Below are 26,542 nucleotides of genomic sequence, written 5' to 3' on the forward strand. Positions count from 1 at the left end.
GCTAGTTCTTGGCAAGACATGTCCAAGAAAATCAGAGACATCATATCCATCCAAAGGGAAGAGAGTGCAAGACACCATGCTTTGGCCATGAAGATGAAGGGGGGCATGCTGAAAGTGATCCAAAGTCTTCCTTCACAGTCAACACAAGGAGGGGAGCCATCACATCTGTCTGCAGCATATCACACCCATACACCTGTACCACAAACAGCACAGGACCACAGCAAGGGGACACACCCACCACCGCCCTCTATCCAGGCATTACCTCCTCGTCAGCCCTCCCCGTCCCAGTCCTAACCAGTTGAGCATAGCTCCTCCCACCAGACACTCCCAAGCAACTTGAAACCCATCCCTTCCCTCCAGGCCACACCCATACCCTGAGGCATATAGCACCGTGACCCGCCACTCCACATCCTGTTTGTTTTTTCTGCTGATTCACTTCCGGGCAAACTTCGACGGGATAGGAGGTGCTGGGTCTTCAAGCCTCCTGTCAGGTGAGTGTGAAACGGGTTGTTTAGCGCCCGTTTAAACCCCTTTGGTGCCGTTTTTGAATTATTGAGGCATTTACTTTGAGTCCCTGCTGTAGCGGGACCGTGGGGTTGGGGGGTCAGGACTACCTGGTGTGGGGTGGTGACTCCCTGCTGCGGCCTCCTCTCTTCCGAGTTTGTTCCCTGCTCTAGCGGGATCGCCCGGGGGGGAGAGGAGGTGTGTGAGGCGCGGCTTGCCTTTCTGCGCGCCAAGGGCGTGACGGTTTTGGCTTCTATATCTTTTTTTCGTCAGTGGGGGCATGTCTCCTGTTTGTTTAGCGTTCATACAGATTGGTTTACTGATTACTGTTTGACTGTCCGCTTCGCGCTTCCTCGGATCTTGGAGTGGGGTGTTATTCTCCTGCTGGTTGGGGGTTGCTGCAGTGTAGGTGCCCTGGGGAGGAGTTTCCACTGTCCTCATGTCTGTCTCTATTCGGATGGGGGTCGTCTGGGGTTTTTTGTGGCTCTAATCTCCTACTGCTCTTAAGAGTCACTGTGGCCTTCTGGTTTATGTCTGGGGCTCTGACTCTCAAGGTTACAGGTTCTAATCCCTTTGATTCGGTCTAGGCAGGTTTCTTCAGTGGGCTTTGGGGGTATTTCTTACCTTGTTCACTGGTTCCTGGTGCGGGGGCTTCTGGGTTCTTGGTATCCTTAATGGTTGGGCCCTGTCCTGTCCTTTCCTTTTATGGATGGGTGGAAGTCTCTGATTGGCCGTTTTGGGGCCGGCCTTCAGTCCTGTTGGGGATTGGCTGGGGATCGGTGGGGCTTTCCCTGGTTGGCCTTTGAGAATATTTTTTTTTTTTCCCCTGGTTGGGCTCGGTATTTAATGGGGTCTGTTTCTCTGTTCTCATGTTTACAACATGGAGGGTAGAGGTGCGGATGTACGTGAGCTCGGCTGTGTGGATGAGGAGGTGGTCGCTGGGTCTTCCACTGCTCCTTCCTTAATAGATATTCAGAAGATGATTGAGGCGGCGGTGGCGGCTGCCTTTGTGGCTCGTGATCCCATTGGGCCTAAGAAACGGAAATTGGATGCCTCGGCGGAGGTAGATCCTGACATGGACTCTGATGAGGAGGTGAAGGGTCGTTTTGTCCAAGGGTCGGACCTTAGTTGTGTTCTACAGCATGTTCGGGACAATTTGGGGTTCCCTGGTCCCGTGCCGGGTGGAGAGTCTGAAGACTTCTTCGCTAATTACCTGAAGAGAGAACCTGAAAGCCTCCCCATTCATGCTTCTGTGCGGAGGGTGCTGGAGGGGGAATGGAAGGATGTGGACAAACATGCCTTTCCCCGGTTTCTGGCTAGGAGGTATCCCTTGCAGGGTTTCTCTGAGGAATTCCCGGCCGTGGTGAAGGTGGATTCCCTGCTTGCTGGCATGGCGTCTCAGAGCCTGGTGGTGTCTGAGGATGCGGTTCCTTCTGATCCTGGGGACAAGCGTGTGGAAGGGGCCTTGAAGCGGTCCTTTGCTGCCTCTAATCTTGCAGTTCGGTCTGCAGCTTACACCAGCTATCTTGTGCAGTCACTTCTTAAAGACTGTCAAAGTATTTCTGCGCAGCTCATGCAGGATGAGGATCCCTCGGAGTCTTTATCCATGTTGGAACAGCAGTTGCGTTTCTTGGCAGATTTGTCCTTTGACTCCCTTAGCGCTGCTGCAGCGGCTGCAGGTGCCTCGGTTGCTGCTAGGAGGCAGTTGTGGCTTAAGTCTTGGAAGGCGGAGGCTGCTCAGAAGGCGGCCGTGATGAAGATCCCCTTCACGGGCTCTAAACTGTTTGGTGAGCCGTTGGAGGCTTTGATTAAAAAGACTGCGGAGGACAAGAAATTGTTGGCTCCGGTCCGCTCTTCTCAGAAAGGGAAGTTTGCGGGTTACAAGCGGGCTTTTGGGCAGGCGTTTCAGTCTAAAATGGCGGCCCAGCCCTTTCGTGGTAGGGGACGTGGCCGGGGTGTCCCTTCCTTCCACAAGTCCCGGGGTCAACAGGGTGCTTCCTCTTCGGCAGGTCCCTCCAAGTCGTGACTATGTGATGATGGGGTTGCCGGTTGGGGGTCGCCTCTCTTCTTTTTTTCCTGTCTGGGAGGAGTTCGTTCGGGACCAGTGGGTCCTGCAGGTGGTCCGGCTGGGCTACAGAATAGAATTCGGAACTCCTCCGGTGGATGTGTTCAGGTCTACCCCTGTTCCCAGGTCTCCGGCGAAATGCCGTGCTCTGTTGGACGGAGTTCGGGACTTGGTGTCCAAGGGGGCTGTGGTGAAGGTGCCTGTGAGTCAAAGGGGTCGGGGGGTTTACTCAATCCTGTTCTTGATCCAGAAGCCAAATGGGGACTTCCGTCCTGTGCTGGATCTGAAGGCAGTGAACTTATGTATCCCTCACCGGTCCTTCAAAATGGTGACTCTACAGTTGATTCTTCCCTTCCTGTCGGTGGGGGATTTCCTGACTTCGCTCGATCTCCGGGACGCTTATTTTCATGTGCCAGTGCACGCGGATTCTCAGAGGTTCCTGCGTTTCTGTGTGGGGGTGGATCATTTCCAGTTCCAGGTATTACCGTTTGGCCTGTCGGCCTCTCCGAGGGTGTTTACTAAGGTGTTGGCTCCCTTGGTGGGTTTATTGCATGCTCGGGGTATTCAGGTGTTCCCTTACTTGGACGACTGGTTGATTTCTTCCTCTTCTTTCCTTCAGGCTCAGGCTCAGTCCATGGAGGTTTGCAGTCTCCTTCAACGGTTCGGGTGGATTCTGAACTTGGAGAAATCCCATCTTCACCCCACTCAGGATCTGCTGTTCATTGGGGGGGTGTTCAACACCAGGTTGGGAAAGGTCTTCCTGTCGGAACCTCGCAGATTGACTCTTATGCACGAGCTGAGGAAGGTGTTGGGGGCTCAGTCTTCCACGGCTCGCCAGTGGTTGCGTGTTCAGGGGCTAATGTCAGCTACTGTTATGATTGTTCCTTGGGCCCGTCTACACTTGTACCCCCTGGTGAATCATCTTCTGGAGCATTGGGATCCGGCCTCTCTGAATTACGAACAGTTGATTCCGGGGGGGGGTGTCCATCGCCCGAGAATTGTCCTGGTGGCTGGTGGATTGGAACCTCTTACAGGGCTCGCCCTTTGTGTCCCAGGAGAGGTTGGTCCTGACGACCGATGCCAGCGAATTGGGTTGGGGTGCGGTCTTGGGTCAGGAGTCGGTGCAGGGTCTCTGGTCTGTGCCAGAGGCGGGCATGTCCTCGAATTGGAGGGAGTTGAAGGCGGTTCTGTTGGCTTTGACTCATTTTCTGCCTTGGATCCTCCAGAGGGATGTGATGGTACGGTCAGACAACACGGTGGTGGTGTGTTATATCAACCGCCAGGGGAGCGCGAAGGTGGCTTCCCTCAATTTGTTGGCACGAAGTATAGGCCTGTGGGCGGAGTCTCACTTGCTGTCTCTGAGGGCTTTGCATCTACCGGGGATTTTGAACACGGAGGCGGATCGCCTGAGCAGGGTGTTTCCCTCCCTGTCGGACATGTGCCTGACTCAGGAGGTGTTTGGTTGCCTAATGGCTCAGTTCGGGATCCCGGTGGTGGACCTGTTTGCCGCTCCGGGGAACGCCTTGAGGGAGAAGTATTGTTCTCTGGTTCGCTCTGCGGCGGTTTGGAGGGTGGATGCCCTGTCCTTCCGGTGGGAGGGGGGTCTGCTATATGCCTTTCCTCCTATTGCTCTGCTTCCGCGTGTTCTCCTGAAGGTCAAGCGGGATCGGGCTTCTGTGATCCTGGTGGCTCCGGTTTGGTCCAGGAGGCCTTGGTTCCCTCTGTTATTGAAGTTGGCGGTGGGGCCCTGCTGGAGGTTGCCGGTGGTCCCTTGTCCCTTGTCATTTCCCCCTCTGTCTCGGGAGTGTCTGGTCCGCCTGCGATTGGCGGGTTGGCTGTTGAGAGGATGAACCTTGTGGCTTTGGGGTGTTCTCCTTCTGTGGCGGAATTTATTCAGAGGTCCAGGCGCCCTTCGACTCTCAAGTCCTATGCCCGGCATTGGGTTTCTTTTCGGTCTTGGTGTGAGGTGCGTGGGTGGTCCGCGTTGGAGGTGGATCCGGTGCGTGTCTTGGAGTTTTTGAAGGACGGGTTTGACTTGGGTCTCGCTGTGTCCTCCCTGAGGGCTCAGTGGGCTGCTGTCCGGGCCTTTCGGGGTTCGGTCTGTGACCCGGTGGTTCCCCTGGTGTCCCGCTTGTTGCGGAGTTGTTTCCTTCAGAAGCCTGTCATTCGGACCTTTGCTCCTAGTTGGGATCTGCCTCTGGTTTTGGGGGCTTTGCAGATGGCTCCCTTTGAGCCTCTGCATGAGGTGTCTTTGAGGTTTCTGACTATCAAGGTTCTGTTCCTTGTGGCTATTACCTCGGCTCGGCGGATTGGGGAGTTGGGCTCCTTGCTTTGTTCTGCCCCTTTTTTACGTTTTTTTCCTGATCGGGTGGTTCTTCGGCCTGATCCTTCCTTTGTTCCCAAGATCCCTTCCTCTTTTCACTGCTCTTCGGATCTGGTATTGCCTGTTTTCTGTCCTGATCCTCTTTCGGAGGTGGAGGTGCGGCTGCACTGTTTGGACGTTCATAGGGCTCTGGAGGTCTATTTGTTGCGTACTGCGCCTTTTCGTAAGGTGGAATCCCTTTTTGTGACCTTTGGGCTGGCTGGTCAAGGTCTGAAGCCTTCTGGGGCTACCCTCAGTCGTTGGCTGCGGTGGGCTGTGGGTGCTGCGTATGAGGCCTGTGGGGCGTTGGCTCCTGGTTCTGTTCAGGGGAGGTCGACTCGGGGGGTGGCGGCTTCCTGGGCTTGTTTTCAGGGGGCTTCCATGGCCGAGATCTGCAGAGCTGCTACCTGGAGTTCTCCTCACACGTTTATGTCCCATTATCGTTTGGTGGTTGGGGGGACTGAGTCTGCTGGGTTTGGGGACGCTGTGTTGCGTTCTGCCCCGGTGGTGTGACTTTTATATGCTTATTAAAGTCTGTTTTTCTACTGAGTGAAGCCGATTATTGCTTTGGTATCTGCTCAACTGGTTAGGACTGGGACGGGGAGGGCTGACGAGGAGGTAATGACCGGTTACTCACCGGTAATATTCATTACTCCGAGTCGTAGCCCTCCCCGTCCCAGTCCAGGTTCCCATCCCTCCCTCCCTGTTCGGCTTCTTGTGCTTGGTTGATACAGGATGTGGAGTGGCGGGTCACGGTGCTATATGCCTCAGGGTATGGGTGTGGCCTGGAGGGAAGGGATGGGTTTCAAGGTGCTTGGGAGTGTCTGGTGGGAGGAGCTATGCTCAACTGGTTAGGACTGGGACGGGGAGGGCTACGACTCGGAGTAATGAATATTACCGGTGAGTAACCGGTCATTCCCCTACCTGCAGATCCACCACCACCCCCTGAACAGGCACTCCCCCAACCTGCACATCCAGTTCCAGCCCATGAACAGGCATTACCACCACCTGCACAACCAGCCCCTGTCCATGCACAAACACCAACTGTACAGACACCATCCGCCCCTGCACATGAACTTCAACCTGTACAGACACATGCACCACACCAACATGTACCTCAGCGACACCCCATACATAATCCCACACATCGATCCTCATCTTCAAATTTGTGAAGCCACAAGCACGATCCACATTGATCACAATCAAGCATTTTTGACCAGTGTGAATATGTGTAAATAAAATGAAAATCTCATCAAAACTATGTTGCGTATTATGTCCTGATAGGCAATTGTTCTCCAATTATGGTGGCCTAGAGATGTGAGAATGTATGTGTGTGCGTGACACATGTGCAAGTGTAACCCCATCATTGCAACAAGCTCTCATGTGCAGAGCATATGACTCCCAAAATATATGTCCATATTGTGTACAAGACATTCACAATGAAGTTAAACAAGATAGAGACAGTATGATTCAAAATAAAGTTTTATGTAAAAAAAAGTGTGGGATTAGAAAAACAACAACAGTCCATTTGGAAGGGAGAAAGGAAAACAAATGATGTTCTTACTACAGAAGGAGAAGGAAACTTGGATTGGGGTGGGGCAACATAAATATAACACGTCAGGGAGTGTCATGGGAACCAGTCTATGTACAAGGGGAAAAGTAAATAATTGTCCAGATCCTCTGAGTCTGATGCTGGCTCCTGGCTGGCCGGTGCAGGACCAGGCAGCACACGGGGTTGGGACACACGAAGAGTACAGGAGTAAACAGTGAGGTGCAATGAACAGGGGGAGACATTGGCGGTGGTAAGGGAGGTGGATTGGGGTAGGACAGACAACATGGTTGCAGTCAGGGAATTGATACTGGCAGTGAGGGTGGCCAGAGCTCTTGAATTTTCTTTTTGCATCATGTGCAGCTCAGTACACATCTGTAGCATGATGCGAGAGCCCATGTCTGGCTGACATCAAGTCTGGTGGTACAGCCACAGGTGTAACAACACAGCGAGGGGTTTGGGTGAAACATGAGGGGTGTGGTGCCTCAGGTTTGGAGCAAATGTTGGTGGCTGCCTGGTAGCCACGATGAGGGGGACTGGTTGCAGGGGATGCAGCTAGAGGCCACCATGAAATAAGGGCCTCTAGAGATAGGAAGGCGCTGATGGCAGGCCCAGGTTGTGTAGTGGCCTGCCCCGGAACACCTCACCAAAAGTAAGTGGTGAATGGTACAGGGGAGAGTCGATCTCCTCCCCCACAGGCCACAGGTGTCCAGTTCTTCTCCACCCCTTAAATGTCCTCAGCCTCCACCCAGTCCATAGCACCAGAGGTGTGATCCTACTCAGTCCGGGTGGGCGCAATCCCCCTGCCTCCTGATGTAGAAGGTCCCTCCTCATCCTCTTCTTCCTCACTTGTGGATAGAGGTTGTGGCCGCTGGTGCACCAAAAATGTCCTGCTCTGAACCGGGTCCTGCTGTCGGTCCTTTTGGCCAGCTGAGCCCACTGAAATGTAAGATAAATCATGATGAGGTGGTTGTACACGTCAGAACAAGACACATACCTATATGAGACAAGGGCAGACTTTGTTCTCCTCTGATCACACTATACAGTTGTCAGTGATTAGGAGCTTAAATTATGTGTATGTTAACTGTCATCTCTAGCCCCGGGTGGAGCTGGCAAAGTGCCACTAAGCCAAGTTCCACGGAGTTGGGAAAAAACTCAGTGGAACTCCGCTCCGTTCCCCGCCTCCCCCCCAACAAAACTATTTGAAAAAGAATTAAAGAAGTTAAAACACACTTACCTCTACTGTAGCGTCTCTGGGATGCCCTGCTCCTCCTCGCCATGGTCTCTCTCCTGCAAACCCCTACGTTGGATGTACATCTTGCGAGAACTGCACGATGGCTGTCAGCAATTTCCTGTGATGTATTCCCTGTCTACCACTCCCTGTATGTTATTTCCTGTATGTAAAAATGGGTTCCGGTTTGTTTTCGGAGCTTCTGGCCAAAATACATAATCTCAGGGTTGCGGAGCATAGGGTCTGCATATGAGGCGTACGCTCCGCAACCGGAAAGCACACAGTTGTGCCGGAAGTTGTGCTGGAAGTTGCGAAAACGGACAGGAACCCATTCTTTCATACAGAAAATTACATAAAGGAAGTTGAAGACAGGAAATACATCACAGGAAGTAGTTGACTGCCATTTTGTGTTCAATCTGATTCATCCATCATCACAAATCAAATCCTCTGCCATCCTGTTGTTCTGTAGCATGGAAACCTGAAATGACAGAGTAAGAGAAAATCATAGACATGAAACAAAAGGTAGAAAAGACCATTTAATGAGATCTTTGCTGGGACAAGGGTGGGGGCTGGCACAACATCACACCCCCGTTTAGTTTGCTCCTCCTTTGCATTACGGTACATGTAGTCCATATGCAGTTCTCAACACAAGAGTTGTCTTTATTTATTTATTTATCTGTCTTGTAAAGCCCCCGAATCACCCCCGAAGGGGTATCTCCGCGCTACGGAGCGTGCTACAGAGTCAGCAGAGGGTTTCAGAAGAGCTTGGTTTTTAATAACCTGCAGAATTGCAGATAGTTGGTGCATTCGTGGAGGTGTAATGGGAGTTGATTCCAGAAGGAGGGAGCCAAATGGAAAAAGGCTTTCCCTCCTATGCGTGATTACGTTACATGAGGTACAGAGAGGAGCGATTTAGATCCAGATCAGAGGGTTCTGGTAGGTTGTTATCGTATGAGTCTGTCAGTGAGACAGCTTGGGGAGTTGCCGTGTAGTGCCTTGTGTACTATGCAGCAGATTTTAAAACAAATCCGCTTGCGGATAGGCAACCAATGTAGTCCCAGGAGTAAGGGCAAGGAGGCAGTCCTGGCAGGTGAGTTACAGACTAGTTGAGCAGCGGTGTTTTGGACCACTTGGAGTCTGTTAAGAGAGGATTCATTGGCTGAGATCAAGAGGACATTGCAAAAGTCAAGGTGACTCATTACAAGTGCCGGAAGTAGAGTTTTCCGAACGGTCATAGGGAGGAAAGGAAAAACCTTCCTCAGTAGGCTTAACGTGTGGAAACAGGAGCTCACGGTGGTAGTGACTTGCTCTTTGATAGTGAGTTTCTGGTCTAGATGTACTCTTAAGTTTTTCACCACAGCTTTCGGGATAAGTGCAGGACCTAGGTTAGTTGGTCACCACTCTGGGGACCAGAGTAGGGGTGCTTCTCCAAAGAGCATAATTTCGGTTGTCTATTATGTTACGGAAAATTGGTAGGAAGCAGTGCTGTGTACTCCAAACACATAGTGCCAGATTCACCCAGAACATCGTCACCTACGTTGTGGGCCCATCATTTGTGGGGGAGTCAAATCTGTTGGAGGCGAAAACACTAACAATGCAATAGTTAGGTCCTTTTGTGATTCAGACACCCATTCTCATAAGGTCTGGGAAGGTCATTCAGAACATATATACATCTTATCCTCTGAGTCAATAGATTCCTTAGGCACATCCACTACACTGACTATGGACATTGGCACATGACCTGATGCATCGTCAATCTTTTGACTCCTGTCAACAGCTGTGGTTAACATGCAGTTTGTGTGGCTTGCAAAGTAGTCCCAGGATGCAATTTCTGGGCAGAGTCGTAATTATCCAACTTTCATCATTGACAACAGACTGCAAACCATATTTTGTCCATGACACAACGAATTGCTCATGTGGAAAACGTGGCAACCAGCTGATCATGGACTTGCATACCCTGACCTCTGTTATGTGCAATGGCCCAGTTGCCCGGATTCAGAGCTAGCAGAGGTATAAGAGGTGTGTGTAAGCCATGCGTTAAAGCTATATTTTGCAAAACACAACAGGCTAATATGATCTTGCACACTACTTCAGGGGAGTACATCAGCTCACCCCCTGTACTGTCAAGACATCTGAATAACAACTTAAACAGACCAAAAGTGTATTTATGATGCCTCAAGTGTGTATGTGTGCCCGATTGTACCTATGCTGAGGTACAGTGGTTGGATGTCGGTAAGGTGTCAGGAGTTATGGGGAGAGTGCATACCCAGCATCTCCTGAGAAGGGAAGAAAGGGCAATTGGTTACATTTCCGTCTTTAATTTACAGAGAACATGATCTATACTTTGGTACATATGCAGTGTCTGTTGAGACTGTGTATGTTTCTTGATGATACTTACTGTACAATGGTTGTTAATGTAAGATGGCATTCATACATTTCATTTACACATATCCCTCATTTTTAGTGCTTGGTACTTACCCAATAGGCACATGTTGCCTAATTCTCCCGCAGCCATCCGCCGGGCAAGAGGTGACATGCCGAATACAAAGCTGTCATAGGTACTACCTGGAAATAGTGCATGCACATCAATGAATCTCCCACTGGCATCACAGACACCCTGCGCATTGATGGAATGCCATTGGTGTCTGTGGCAGAATATGTGTGCAATGCAGTGGGGTGGCTGGAGGGCCACATGGGTACAATCAATTGCACCCAGCACACGTGGGAAACGAGAAATGAGATAGAAATCTCTGGCTGCCCTTTGTCTCATGTCCAGTGAATGGGGCATTCGTATGTGAAGGTGGGCTCTTGATTTGATGCAGCTCAGTACCTGTTGCAAGCACCGCGACTGGCTTGCCTGAGAGATGGTCACTGGAGACCCTTTGGAATGACCCCGTCACAAAGAAATGGAGAGCAGAAAGTATCTTGAGATATGCTGGAATGGCATGGGAGCAGCAGGTCACAGAGTCAAGTTCCTGCTCCCACTCACATACCATCTCCAAGATGACTTCTGGAGGGAAATGGTATCTTGCCCTGACATCTTGGCTGGACATCCCAAATAGGTTTATCCTTTGTCTGAAGATCCTCTCTACTCTCCTGAAGTCTTCTTGCCGCATAGCAGGGGCAGAGCAACAAACACATTCAGCAATTTGTAGGAAAATGTGGGTGTGTTTGCTCTGCTTTCATGTGTGCTGCAGGGCTGGGATTGGCAGTTGGGATGCAGTGTTTCAGCTGGAGCATGGTGGGGGATGGTAGACACTTGGCCAGGTGTTTAACATTGATGAAAATGATCATCTGGCCCGAATGCAGGCATTTATGCCCAGAGACGGAGATTCCGGCCCAGTTGCAGAAATTCCAGCCCAAGTGCGGTATTTTCTGCCCGGGTGCAGAAATTCTGCCCCAGGTACTGAAATTCTGGCCCGAGTGCAGACGTAAAGATAGGAGTCGTAAGTGAATACCAAAAGTCGTACATTTAGAATTTTGTCTCAGATTAGTTTTGTGAATTGGCCCCAATACCACCACTCCCAAGCACAGACGGTAAAACTGTGAGTTATTGTGAAAGTGAGAGTAACTTCACAGTTCCTAGTTTACAGCATGCATGATCCATTACATCACTTCCCTTTTTCCATTACTTCACTTCCTGAGCGGATGTGGCATGTTTTCAGCCTCTGTGTCGTATTTTTTAAGAATATGTGACATTACAACACAAACAAATAAAACACATGCAAATATATTATAATAAATTGTATAATCCATTACAACACATACTACAACAACGCCCAATTTAACAACAATTTTTTTTTAATTTGTATAATAAACCCCTGTAGCGGGATGCAGGGAAAATAGGGATTTTGGGTGGGGAAGTGTATTAAAACGTAGTTATTTAAAATTAATACCTAGGCACTAAAATGAATACCCGAGTACTAAAAAAATAACACTCACGGTTAATATTAATAATTTATAATAATTTATTTATATTAATATATTTTTTATATTACTTTAATAAACACTATTTTTTAACAAAATATTTACTAAAATTACCAAAATGAAAAAAATACCCGAGCAACAAAATTAAGACTACAGTATTTTTTAAACTAAATATACATTTAAAAAAAATATAGAATTATACTAAACATTACCAAAATATATGAAACACATATTAAATAAAAGTAAAACTAAATTAATACAAAATAACATATAACAATGTTTTACCATCATACACATTTATCTAACAATTTTAAAAATTTCAGATTTAATTACAAAACAAATACACTAAAATCAATATAATTTATTTCGCGAAGTAAACTACCATAAAAAATAGGAAACCTTCGCATTCGAAAAACACAATAAAACACAACTAATATCAACATAAAAAAGAAAAGTACCACTTTCAAATGCTGACAAACAAAAGTCCTACAACTCTTTCATTGAAGTTACTTTGACCCGGAAACAGCCAAAACAGATATAAAACATACCAAAAGAAAAAGTTACAAAACATAACATAACAAAATAATTATTTACATTCTTACACATCAAAAAATCATATGCAAAACAGATTTTACTTTTCAGTAACGTTCAACACAAAAAAATGTATAAAAGGAGACATCCACCATTTTAAAAACTGTAGTTACCTGATTACCAGAGACTGCACCCGGGATTACACACTCCAAAATAGAATCATCAAAGAAAACCATCCCAAACTCGAAGTAAGTACAAACTATAGAAATGTATAACTACCTAATAATATATAGAAACGCTAATATACTAAAATCAAACATATTATCTTTTTTTCAGTTTGTTACAAAACTTTACAAACTCCAACAAAGTTTGCTAAATACTCTATTTAGGACAATATATATAAAGTAAGTGACAACATATTTTTTTCTTGTTTCTAAAGAAATATATAATAGTGGGTTTATACTAAATATTTCTAAAACAAACTATACTTCACCAACGAAAATAATAAATATTATTCACTTCACAAAATATATTCCAAGTTAAAATAGTGTTTCCGTCTAAAATGTTTTATAAAGTATGACTTTAAATGACTATGGGCCATATGTAGATAGCCAAATACCGGTCGTTAACGGCCGAAAATCGGTAATTTTCCCGTTACCGACCGGTATTTAGCCCTTTCCAATGTAGGAGGCAAGTTTTAAGGATTCGGTAATTTACCGAATCGGTATTTTAAGAAATCGGTAAAATACCGATTCGGTAAATTACCGAATCCTCAAATCCTATGTAGGGAGCACTCAAGTGAGTGCTTTTTTGTTTCAAGGATTCTGTATTTACCACCAACTACAGGTTGGTGGTAAATACTGAATACCTGTTAAAAATGCACGTTTGTGCTTTTCTAGATATGCCATGTGGCAGACATACATGCCCTTAGGGCATGTATGTGCGCCACATGTGCACACATGCACGATTCAGGGGTGCAACAGGGTGTCAATGTGACACCCTGCCACCCTTGAATCTGCTCCCCCTATTACCGAATCGGTATTTACCGAATCGGTAATAGTCAATGGCTTCCCATTCATTCCTATGGGCCTCCAGGCCCATAGGAATGAATAGGAAGGTATTCCTTATTACCGATTCGGTAAATACCGAATCAGTAATACCGAATATTACCGAATCGGTAATATTTACCGATTTTTTACCTACATTATATTTACCGATTCATAAATACCGAATCGGTAAATATAAATTACCTACATATGGCCCTATATCTATGCAAAAACATGGTTTCCAGAAGTAAAGTGAAGGATAGTGAAAGATTAACAATACTATTCCTACTCCAAAAAGGTGCCTGCCTCAGAAAAAATGCTAGATAGTGTTTAGGTTTAAATAACTATTCCAACTTCAAAAGGTGCTTGCTTTAGAAAAGGTGCAGGATAGTAGTATATTCAAATTACTATTCCTACTCCAAAGGGTGCTTTCCTCACAAAAAATGCTGGGTAGTGTTTAGGTTAAAATAACTATTCCAACTCCAAAAAGTACTTGATTCAAAAAAGGTGCAGGATGGTAGTGTTTAAATTACTATTTCTACTACAAAACATGCTTGCCTCAGAGAAAATTCTGGATAGTGTTTAGGTTATAATAACTCTTCCAACTCCAAAAGCTGCTTGCCTGAGTGAACATGCTTGATAGTGTTTATGTAAAAATAACTATTCCAACTCCAAAAGGTGCTAGATTCAGAAGAGGTGCAAGAAAGGGGACGATTCCGATAGCCTGTCAGACAGCTGTCCGTAGCCTTACCGTGCGACCGACACGTACCCGGAGCCGGTCCGTCCTGTAGAGTAAGTACGATGCGCATAACTGCCAAAAACCCGACCAACACGTAGGCTGTGATTCAAGCTCCATTCTCCGTCCGAGCCGTAACTCCTAACGCTGAACCGAGCCGCCCAGAAGCAGTATCCATAACAGTTTCCGGCATGACAAGTACAATGCGTACTTCCTACGCGCCGGACGGATCGCCACGTACGGGACGTCACAGCATCCGGAAAACAAGAATATCAGCTACGATTCACGCCACAACTCAATACACGGCTACGAGACGGACCAGCTTGCAGCGGGTACAAGACGGAGCAACTAGCAGCGTGTACGACACGAACACATCATGAATCCCATCGTGCAGGTCATACTCAGTACTCTATATCTATGACCGGCTCAGGAACCGTCACCGACGGCGCAGACGGTAAGTCAGACACCTACCACATAAACAAATGATAGTACCCGCAAAATGGCACACACACACAGGGGATCCACATCCTGGCCACTAACAAAAGCCCATTATAGGGGTTGCATGGCCAGCACCACTAACATCCCCACCCATAGAGCTTATGTTGCCCATCACTACTGCCCCTCCACCCATAGGGGACCTGTTGCCCATCACTACTGCCATCCCCAGCCATAGGGACTATGTTGCACATCACCCCTGCCACCCCCAGCCATAGGGCTTATGTTGCCCATCACCCCTGCCACCCCCACTCACAGGGGACCTGTTGCCCATCACCCCTGCCACCCCCACCCATAGGGCTTATGTTGCCCATCACTACTGCCACCCCCAGCCATAGGGCTTATGTTGCCCATCACTACTGCCACCCCCAGCCATAGGGCCTATGTTGCCCATCACCCCTGCCACCCACACCCATAGGGGACCTGTTGCCCATCACTACTGCCACCCCCAGCCATAGAGCTTATGTTGCCCATCACCCCTGCCACCCCCACTCACAGGGGACCTGTTGCCCATCACCCCTGACACCCCCACCCATAGGGCTTATGTTGCCCATCACTTCTGCCACCCCCAGCCATAGAGCTTATGTTGCCCATCACTACTGCCACCCCCAGCCATAGGGCTTATGTTGCCCATCACTACTGCCACCCCCAGCCATAGGGCCTATGTTGCCCATCACCCCAGCCACCCACACCCATAGGTGACCTGTTGTCCATCACTACTGCCACCCCCAGCCATAGGGCGTATGTTGCCCATCACCCCTGCCACCCCACTCACAGGGGACCTGTTGCCCATCACCCCTGCCACCCCCACTCATAGGGCTTATGTTGCCCATCACTACTGCCACCCCCAGCCATAGGGCCTATGTTGCCCATCACCCCTGCCACCCACACCCATGGGGGGGACCTGTTGCCCATCACTACTGCCACCCCCAGCCATAGGGCTTATGTTGCCCATCACCCCTGCCGCCCCAACTCACAGGGGACCTGTTGCCCATCACCCCTGCCACCCCCACCCATAGGGCTTATGTTGCCCATCACTACTGCCACCCCCAGCCATAGAGCTTATGTTGCCCATCATTACTGCCACCCCAGCCATAGGGCCTATGTTGCCCATCACCCCTGCCACCCACACCCATAGGGGACCTGTTGCCCATCACTACTGCCACCTCCAGCCATAGGGCTTATGTTGCTTATCACTCCTGCCACCCCCACTCACAGGGGACCTGTTGGCCATCACCCCTGCCACCCCCACCCATAGGGCTTATGTTGCCCATCACTACTGCCACCCCCAGCCATAGGGCTTATGTTGTCCATCACTACTGCCACCCCAGCCATATTGCCTACGTTGCCCATCACCCCTGCCACCCACACCCATAGGGGACCTGTTGCCCATCACTACTGCCACCCCCAGCCATAGGGCCTATGTTGCCCATCACCCCTGCCACCCCCAGCCATAGGGCTTATGTTGCCCATCACTACTGCCACCCCCAGCCATAGGATGGGTGATGCGCAACACATCCAGCATACTCCAACATCAGGTATATCAGCAAAACACATCCCCCCTAACATCATGTCAACAGTGTGTAGTCTGTGACAAATGCCCACAACAGTGATTATGGCTATGAACATACAATGTAAGTAACAGCATGTGTGACCAACACATGAGTGTGACATACACAAGGCGAGCATCACCATAGCACTGTGGCAATGTAAAAATAACACCCCCTCACTGTGTAGAACAGAAGTTAAGTGGGGGCTTCCAAAATGCAGCAGATGTTGAGCATTGTGGTGATAGGGACTAAAACCCCCCTCATCACAGTGACCAAAAGGTAAGTGTAATCATGGTCAAAGCTGCAAATAACAAACAGCATGTATGATTCCTGCTCCCAACACATTAAACACTTCTGGGGCAAACTAGTGGTTGTGTCCCATACACAAAGAGATGTGGTGAGGCTAACAGTGCTGTGAAAACATAACACACTCTCGGCCATGTGCAGACAAGCACCACACATGGGGGCTGACAATGCATACAGTGTACAATATCACAAGAGCAGAAGTGACCATCCCATGCATGCACACATCTCGAAAATAGACACACCAATCAAAACAACATGTGTAGACTGTAGGTGTCAGCTCACAATCTCACATTCCATGCCAGCAATGGCACCTAACAACCAGGATGAATGTGCGCAATGATGTGATATGACTCACAGGGACAGCAGGCAAAATCACAGAAACAGCATCCAGACAAAGGCCCACAACAGCAATACCAATGCACTGGTGCAGATGCACAAACAGGCAAACTCACACTGCACTTCTGACACAGCATGTGTGTGTCACAGTATCCCCAGGCAACTACACAACACATGAGGGGGGCAGAACCACAGTGACACAGATGTGGACACAGTGCCATACAAAAGTAAACCATCATTGGGACACCCTCAGTGGGCAATCAGGCATTGGGAGATGAGAGGGAGCACAACAGACACATGTGACACAAGCTGGAATGTAAACCAACTAACACAACAAGAGACTGACACACTACAGCACTACCCCCAGGGACCAGACATTGGGGTGACACAAGTATGCATGACACCTCCACTGTGATGACAAAGGCAGATGTCGTACAAACTGGGAAACTCAGACATGTGTCCTGTGCCACAAACGTACATCACACATACAGACACAAATCACTCAGCATGGCCCCTCATCCATGGACAAGCGGGAGCTAGGGGACCACCTATGCAAACATTCACATCAGTCCACCCTCAACACCACACACCCTGAACTGCAACAATGTGTATCTGTGAAGCCCACATGGACAGGTGACATTGCACATGTACCCATGACAAATACAGAAATGTTGGGAGGAACTAAGGTGCACAGACACATCACACAAGGACAGTTTACAACCCTGGGGAATGACAGACATACTGCACAGTATGCGGCACATGGCCATGACCTCAAAGCTCACGTAACCTTCAGAATCCCTGAAACAGTCCCAGGACAATGCAGAAGCCACGGAGAACCACAAGGCACACATGCTTACACCTGCCAGCATCGCAGCCATGAACCCGACAAGTGGGAGCAGTCACACACACATACAAATGTCTCAATCACTGAAAACTACCACCTAGGGACAACTACATGATTTAGCAAATAAACAGGTGCCTTGAGGAACCATGACTGTGTCCCATCTGTGTCTGACAACATCATCACCACTCAGAACTGACAAATCCCAATGATGATACACCAATTAACAGTAGTGTGTCATGCACCCACACATCTGGTAGCCCATTGGAAAAGTCGTGGGATGAACCCAGTACCACTCAGCAAGCATCAACAACAGGAACATATCAAGGGAACACTGTCTTTGTATGAACAGGGATGTGGACACACACGCATGCTCATACAACACACACCATGGGCCCAGGCCATGTCACTGGACAACACACTTACTTCAGGGGACCCAACTCCTGTGGAAGCCCAGCTGTGCCAAACATATTCACCGCAAGACTCACTCATGTCTGCAGAACACTTGGTCAGTCAGCCATCAGTTACCACACAATGAAGGCTCTGATCACAACAGCCTGGGTACGTGAGTCTCCCCTACGTCATCTGCACATACCCAAAACATATGTCTAGCAAGTTGCACAGAGGACCCAGTTGCTCCTATACCAATGATGCCCACACCTGTAGGTCCAGTGTTGATGAACACAAAGTCTGTGGAAGTGACAAATTGCACAATGGGAAGCACATCATATGTGCATGGGTGCAAGCCAGAGATGTGACCATGCAAATGAAATGCTCACAGAGAGATGTCCACAAATAGTTGATCCTGACACACCCAGGTAGCTGCAAAGGATGACATGGATACCCACCAGAATAGGATACATATCTCATGGACCACAGGGAGTACCTCACAGCAACACATCAGTATTAAACATTGTAAACAAAGCATCACATGTGCAAGGGCATGTTAAACATCATCAACATAATGTACAGATAAATCTAGTTTACAGGGATAAAGAAAAAAGCTTTATTCAGCATATTAAAAGTTAAACGTCTGTTCAAATAATGGCCAGTCCATGTCCAAATGCCAAGGAGTGAAGTAGAGTGACAACTGTCACACCTTGCTTGCCTGCACTGCTAAGGACCGGGTCATCCCCTCGGAGGGGCATACATGGGGGCAGGCCAGGCACCGCAGGGACAGGGTCAGGGCGCAGCAGAAGGAGGCAGTGAAGAGGTGGTGGATGCAGTCGAGACACTTGCAACTGCAGTGGAGCTGACTGAAGTGGTGGGTGCTGTCACAACTGTGGGGCACAAGTCAGATGGGGTGGGTGCCGGCACAACTCCAGTGGGCAGGTCAGATGGAGTGGATTGGGTCACCACTGCAGTGCCCAAGTCAGACGGGGTGGTCGTGGACTCCAATGCAGTGCCTACATCCATGGTAGTGGAATGGGGGCAGGTGAGGTCGGCAGGGCAGGGGGGGGGACACGGTCCCCACATCAGTGGCACTAACCGTCTGACCAGGTGTGGAGAAGCAAGTGCTAGGGGGGGATGGCTTTAGCATTTTAGGTATGGTGTATCTGTGGGTGGGGGAACCCGGGGCAGGGAGTGGCGGGGGAACCTCTGGAGTGGTGGCCTGGGGGATGGAGGTTGGAGACTTTGCCTTGGAGCTGCGTGGTGGCAAGGGGGTCTTGCTCTTCTGGCGCAGGGGGGACTTGCGGGTGGGGTCTCTGTCTGACTGCGCCTGTGGGAGGGTGTCCGGGTGTGAGGGGCACTCCCCTCTGTGTGTGGGGACTTCCTCTTCCCCTTGTAATCAAGATCTGCTGGGTCGGTGGGGAAGAGGCCAAAGTCACAGAGGAAGAGCTTCTGGGGAGATGGGGTTGCAGGTGAGGCAAGGGAAGAGGGCTGGGAGGGAGAGGTCTCGGAGGACTGCAGAGTGGTTGTGGATGACTAGGTGTGTGTCTGCAAACCAGCCCCTGAGAGTGTGGTATCAGTCCCCTGCACTTGCTTGTGTGCACGTCTAGACCTTGGTTTGGGTGTTTCTGTGCTTGGGACAGGTAGGGTGCTAGGAATCATGGATGGTGCAGGGGTAGGAGGGGTGCGGGACTGTTGGAGGAGGGACACTGCTACCGTCAGGGTGGAGGCCACGGGCTGATTGGTCCTCTGTAGGGCAGACATGCTTGAGGAAATGCCCTCCATGAATGACACCAGTTGCGTCAACAGACCTGTGTGTGCATGGAGGACCTTCAGCATCGATGGGAGGGTGGTGGTGGTGGTGGCGGGGACAGCCTCACTAGCTGGGGTTTGGTGGCTGCTGACACCCGCCTCCACAAGGGAGTCATCCTCAGAGCTGCTGTGGCCCTCACTGGGGGTGATAGTGCTGACGACTCCTCTGTGTGGCTCCACTCGCCCCCTCCGTGCCACGGGGTCCACCCGACTCCTCTCCTTCTGTCCCTGTAAGGCTCTGTGGCTCCTCCTGGTCTGTGGAGCTGTCCCCTCCTGTGGCCGTGGATGTATCTGGATAGGAATAGGAAGTAAGAGAACAACATCAGTCACCTGCACCGACTGCACACACCACAATGAGTACATCACATCACAGGACAAGCCCTGGCATCATCAGCTGAACACAGCGCAAAGTGCCAACACTATTTAGAATAAGACAATTGTCATTCTCAACATCAACCATGGCACACATATCCCTCCTTGACTTTCACACATATGTCTGTTGCATGTTGGATGCTAACACCCCAATGTGCCAACATGCACCACCCACACATTAGTTGTACATGCAAGTGAACATTTAGGAGTATGTCACTATACACACAGCACATCTCTTGCTACTGACTCAGTACAGGTGTCCGGATGAAGGGATGGGCAGAGACTCATTTCACATGCTTGTGATGCATGCCAGCAACACATACTATGTTGTACTCATGTCCTGATGGGCAATGCCACAATGGGGTGCATGGTGCACACTTGAAGACATTGCAGGATCACTCATAGCAAGTTCAATGCCATGGCACTGGGATCCCCTGAAAGTCAGTCAACACTGTCTCCTGTCACAGGGGCAGGGCATCCAGACAACAAAAATATGCACTGACTCACAATCCTAGGTCAGGGGTAAAGCAAACTCTGCAGATGACCGGCGCACTTGCCCATCCCATGCAAACAACATATCCAGGACCCAGAAGTCCCCACATCATGTAAATCATACATATGAGCCTCTGCAAACACAAATCCCTGTACATTAACACATCACAGTCTGCCATGCATGTAACCCAGCTGCATGAAGGACACAGTTGCATACACCATTGTGCGCTGTCAGATGATCACACACCTATATGTCACACAGGTCTTGTCTCTCACAGTCACATCTCAGATGTCATGCTGACCCTCTGGATCATAGACACCCCAGTTGTACTTAACAACAGGCCACACCCTAATGACACAGAGGCAGACACCTGAGGGCACATGTCACTAAGCACAACCTGCAATTTCATACACAGGAGTGGGATTACAGAGTGTTTCAAAAGGCCCTTGAGGAGGCATGACTGGCCAGGTCTACGTGAAACAGTGTTTGGCCCTGGACAGTAGTCAGGTGGCTAAGCAAGTGTAACATACTTGATATACATACTCCTGAGGCCCAAAAATCGGAGTCCCCTGCTGCATGGGTTTGTTTGGAATACCCCAGCCACATGTTGCGAGTCAGACCAGCAATTGGTACACATCTCAAGGGCACACACAGATCACATGTCAACAATTGACCCACCCATGAAACACACAACAGAGTCACGGGGACAGATGCTGACCGGTAGCTGAAGCATAGTTGACTGCAGGGACACAGTGCCCTAGTGACACAAGCAACAGACTGTAGGGGCCACACCTGTGGAACAGATGAGGAGGGTGCATCACACAATTGAGGGACCTGAGTATTGGACTACAAGACCTACGTAATGTGGAAGTGTGACCAGACCAAAAGACTGCTATTAGCATGTCAGACATAGTATACAGATCAGGCATGGACTTACCCCCTTCCTGCTGCTGTCTGGCCTTCAGCTGCCTATCCAGGTCCGGGAAGACCACTGCCAGTATCCGGAGCATGTGGGGAGTCAGGGTCTGGTGTCCGCCCCTCCTGCGTGGAGGTGACAGCTTCAGCTGGACTCTAGCTATCTTCCGGGTCCAGCCCCGAAGGTCCTGCCACCTCTTCTGGCAGTTGCGGATCCGGCGCTTGTAGACCCCCACAGAACGAACAGCCCGGGCGATGGTCAGCCAGATCTCCTGCTTCTGGTGGGCATCAACCTGTGAGGATGACAAAGTGAAAAGTACATTAACACACATGCCCCAGATTTGTGCAGCACACATTTGGATATGCATGTCATCATCACAAAGGGAAATGAATTACACAGGTAGTGCAACCATTGGGAAGGAAAATCACCTGCATGTCTGACATGTTAACAATGCCTGGATAGTTTAAGCTTGCAATAATCCACTTTAGCAACAGGAAACCTATTCATGACATGTACCTACATACTTTGGGGGATGAAAGTAGTCAGTGAGAATGCTTGCCTCTGGTGTACACACTGCTAGTACTGCTAGTCAGACAACATGCATAATTAGGAAGGCAGTGGACTGCACACTCACCTGCTCCCCTGGTTTCCCATAGAGCTTGCTGTACTGTGGAAGGAGCCCGTCCAGCAGGGCCTGGTTCTCCTCCTCAGTGAAGGCTGGGGCCCTCTCCAGAGTACGTGCCATAGCAGGAGCCAGAGGATGCAGAGACAGCAGCAGTGGTAGCAGGGATGTGGTCCAGTAGCATGTAGTGCAGGCAAGTGAGCTCCCTGGGGGCCTGCCAGCCTTATATCTGTGCTGCAGAGGCAGAATCTGTGCCATGTGTCCCAAGTGATAGATCCAACACGGTTGCATTCTATGAATCTAGCCAATACATTTAAAAGTACGACTTGTACACGCCTTCCGCATCGTTCAAATCTTCACCTTCATGGAACACTTGAAATTGCAACATTGTTGTAGGCATCCAACTGAATTTCCAGTGCACTACTCGTACAAGTTTTGAATCCGCATCCGTCTCCATGACAGTCCAGAGCCAATGGGTGCGCCCGGCTCGTTCAACTGACTGTACAACGCGTATTTTGAATATACACATGCACCCGTCTCCATACGATTCAATGGGCAAGGCATACGCCTGTCTCGGACCATGCCTGTCTGACGCGTATGCATGATAGTCACTCGCGTCGAACCTCATTGCATTCAATGACAAAGCGTACGCACGTCTTGGACATGACCCGTGCAATGCGTACGCATTGTCACCCGCGTCGGTCCTCATTGCATTCAATGACAAAGCGTACACACGGCTCGGACATGACCCGTGCAATGCGTACGCATTGTCACCCGCGTCGGTCCTCATTGCATTCAATGACAAAGCGTACACGAAGAAAGTCAGGGCACAATCATGCACAGCACCTAGTTACATGTGCATCGCCATAGGGCAAGTGTAACAAGGACCATTCAAAAAATATGAAAGCATGTGTGGTGGCGTAAATCAAGATATGCACATGACAGGACAAAGGGATGCAGGAGATTACAATGACCAGTCCATGGCCAGATGTGACGTCTGCTAGGTCAGACAAATAAACATTGAGTTCTCAATTAAACACATGTTGTGCCAGGCCCTAGATGGCAACAAGTCCCTGTAAACCTCAATTGTGCACAGGTCGCATGGTATGCCTTGACACCTCACACCATGGGCAAGTAATGCCTGTACCACTGCATCATGTCAGGAAGCACAGTACTGCACATATTCAACAATGTGATGATATGTCAATTGTGAAGTGTACAAAAAGTGAATGACACACACAAAGCTTGCCGGGTGCACTGCAATGACCATTTCACATCTGACCCACAGGTGACCAAGAACTCACTGCAGAGGACAACACCAGCAACCTGCAGAGCCAGTCTCCACCCTTGGTACAAGAACTGTCGGATGTTGACTCCCAGGATTCCATGGATGATGAGTTCGAGGCCGGCCCATCTGGTATGCCAGGGAGCAACAGGTCCCAGGACCCCATCGTCCCCCCACCACATCTGCGCCAACATCAACTCCAAAGCAGACCCCTGCTGTCACGGCCTGTGCGGCCTCTGCCGCCACCACCACCACCACCACCAGTGCTGCCTGCAACACCCTCCCTGTCCCAGAGGATGACCAGCACACACCACCGATGGAGGAGGGCAGGGAGAGGATGCGGGTGCCCACAGTGGTGAGGCAACAGGTCCGTGGCAGCAGGGCAGGTGTGAGGGGCAGGGACACCCAGGCACACCAGGAGGCTGGGACCTACTCCCTGGAACACATCACCGGAGTCCTGGGTGCATACGAACAGGCCCAAGGACGAACGGGCTGGTCGGACGAACTGTTGCATGAGTTCATCCTGCTGATGAGGTCCATCGACACCCGCATGGGACAAATCGTGGACCTCCTGGGCCAACAAGTGGCGGAACTGAGGGACAGGCATGCACCACAGACAACACCTCCACCTCCCTCTGGTGGGCCGCACAATGACAGTTCACCATCCATCCCTGCGCCCACAGAGAGGGGTGAGTCCTCAGACCCCACTGGCCCTGCAGCAGGGCCCCCGCCAAACAACGAAGGGGTCGTCCTAAGAGGACCCTGGGAGTATCTGGAGGCCAAGCACCTGCCAGACGCCAATCACAGAGCCAGCCATGATGGCAACCCTCTCCTCCACTGCATTGACTTTTTGGACTGTCCCTCCCCACACTGCCTTGTGAATGGCATCTGTCTGTTGGACTGGGTCCCCACAGCAATGTGGTGACTACTCGACTATCTCATCTACCACAACTGTCAACTCACTGCTCCACCCCACCCCCCAATGGAAATGTACACCCCCTCGCATCTCACCATTGTAAATAAAATATCCTCACACATGTTGTCGTGTCTGCTCCGTCTTTATTGCAGAATGTACAGTCTTCAACATGATCACAATGTACCAGGAGCATGGGCTGTATATAGGCAAGGAGAAGTCGAAGGCACCTAGGGAAACACAACAGAACAACTGTCACTGGTCTGGGTGTGGCACCACAGACATCACACAACGCCTACCATCAGGATAACCCAACATGCACATGTCACAATGGCCAACAAGTGTCAACATACACGTCTTGTTGATGTTCCCAAATGACATGTCCCAGAAACATTTCCAACCACCATTGAGTCTACAACTGGCTGATGCTACAATTCTCACATGCCCCTTCACGACAACAGCAATATCATCAGACAATGGGTATGTTGCACATTGACACCCACCGTCAAGTGAAGTAGCGGAAGATGAGCTGTTCACGCAGGTCAACACCTTCCTCCTCTCCACTGTCCTCATCACTGGACACGGCTTGGTTTGCAGGCTGGGGCCTTGGGTCCTCACCATCACCCAGGAGCAGGGGAATCTCCTTGCGAATGGCTAGGTTGTGGAGCATGCAGCATGCCACTACAATCTGACACACCTTCCTGGGCGAGTATGCCACTGCACCTCTGGTCTTGTCCAGGCAGCGGAAACGTGACTTGAGCAGACCAAAAGTACGCTCCACCACACGACGTGTCCTTCCATGGGCCTCATTGTAGCGGACTTCAGCCGGGGACCTGGGATTCCGCAGTGGGCTCAGCAACCAGGGGCGGTTGGGATATGCAAAGTCACCTAGGTATGACAAACACAAATAGACATTGCAACGTCGCTGAAGCTCAGGGCAGCAGGTCACACACACAGCACGCCACACGATTAGGCATACTCACCCACAATCCATGCACGCTTGGGAAGAAGATTAGCCATCAGCTGGGGCACTATGCTGTTCCGCAGGATGTAGGAGTCATGGGCCCAGCCTGGGAATTTGGCACATACGTGCGAGATGGTCATATCTGCTAGGCACACCACCTGCACATTGATGGAGTGGTAATGCTTGCGATTGCGGTAAATGTGCTCACTTGCCTGTGGTGGCACTAGACTGACATGGGTGTAATCAATGCAATCAATGGCCCCAACAATAGCCCTGTCCAAGGGGATAGAAATCTCCCTTCACAGCTGGCAATTCAGCCCCCCTGGTGAAATGGATGTATCTGTCCTTGTATAGCATCATGGCGGACAGTACATCACGCAGCACCATGCTGAACATCGGTTGTGACATCCCACCAGCGCTGGCCACAGTCTCCTGGAATGATCCAGTGGCAAAAAAATGCATGGCTGCCATCACCTTATAAGTAGAGGTGAAAGCTGTTGGATATGTCCTGCGGGGTTGCAGGTTGGGCTCCAACAGATCATAAAGGGTTTTCAGGGTGGCTCTGTCCAGGCGGCATTTCCGTATGATCGCAAAACCCTACATGTCCTCCAGCACCGTCAAGTGATGAGTCAAATTTGGCCTCCTCCTATTTGAGATGATAGTGGACACATGTCAATGCAACACATCATGTGATGTGCACAGCATAACACGTTCTGGATGACACAACAACAACAATGACTGACATCTTATAGTGACTAACAGACCAGCTTACATGGAGTGACACCTTCAGCTGCGCAAAGGGCACACGTGTCAACTTACACAAGACAAGTACCTCAAACACCACCTTGGTCAATGTGAATGCACATAGGGGTATGGCCACAGTTCACATGGGCACGCCTGGGAGTATAGCATCCAGCATATGTGTAACTAATCAAAACCACTATCTCATACCTAGCTGCTGTACCTGTCACACCTTAATGCGTCATTACAACCTGGCACACATCTACCACACAATGACCACAGTCGGCGCTGGGATGACGAATGTGTTCATGAGCAAACATGAGAGGCAATGCTAAATAGATCATCATTCATTGAGACGAGCATCGCTGTGATTGTCACTGGACCTCAACACATTGACATGTGTACATATTGTACAGTCCAGAACAACACTGTCCTGCCTACACCAACATCAGATCCATAAGTGACATGTGAGTGGGTACAGGCAAATCTACGTTACACACACACAAACATGGCATGTGTAGCCATCAGTGGAGTAAATTGAGCATTGGCATCGTG

At 49.8% G+C, this 26,542-nt stretch overlaps 1 protein-coding gene across 1 annotated transcript in view; it reads left to right on the forward strand.

Moving 5' to 3' along the window:
• Positions 1-1,384: 1,384 nt before the first annotated feature.
• Positions 1,385-26,542, forward strand: part of LOC146821042 (lamina-associated polypeptide 2, isoforms alpha/zeta-like) — a 34,243-nt gene continuing 9,085 nt past the window's right edge. Inside the window, exon 1 of the mRNA XM_085609790.1 lies at positions 1,385-2,441. Coding sequence (XP_085465916.1) covers positions 1,385-2,441 — 1,057 coding nt within the window. The remainder of the gene's footprint in view (positions 2,442-26,542) is intronic.

This window comes from Triturus cristatus, chromosome 6 (assembly GCF_964204655.1).
Source record: "Triturus cristatus chromosome 6, aTriCri1.1, whole genome shotgun sequence".
Lineage (NCBI taxonomy): Eukaryota > Metazoa > Chordata > Amphibia > Caudata > Salamandridae > Triturus > Triturus cristatus.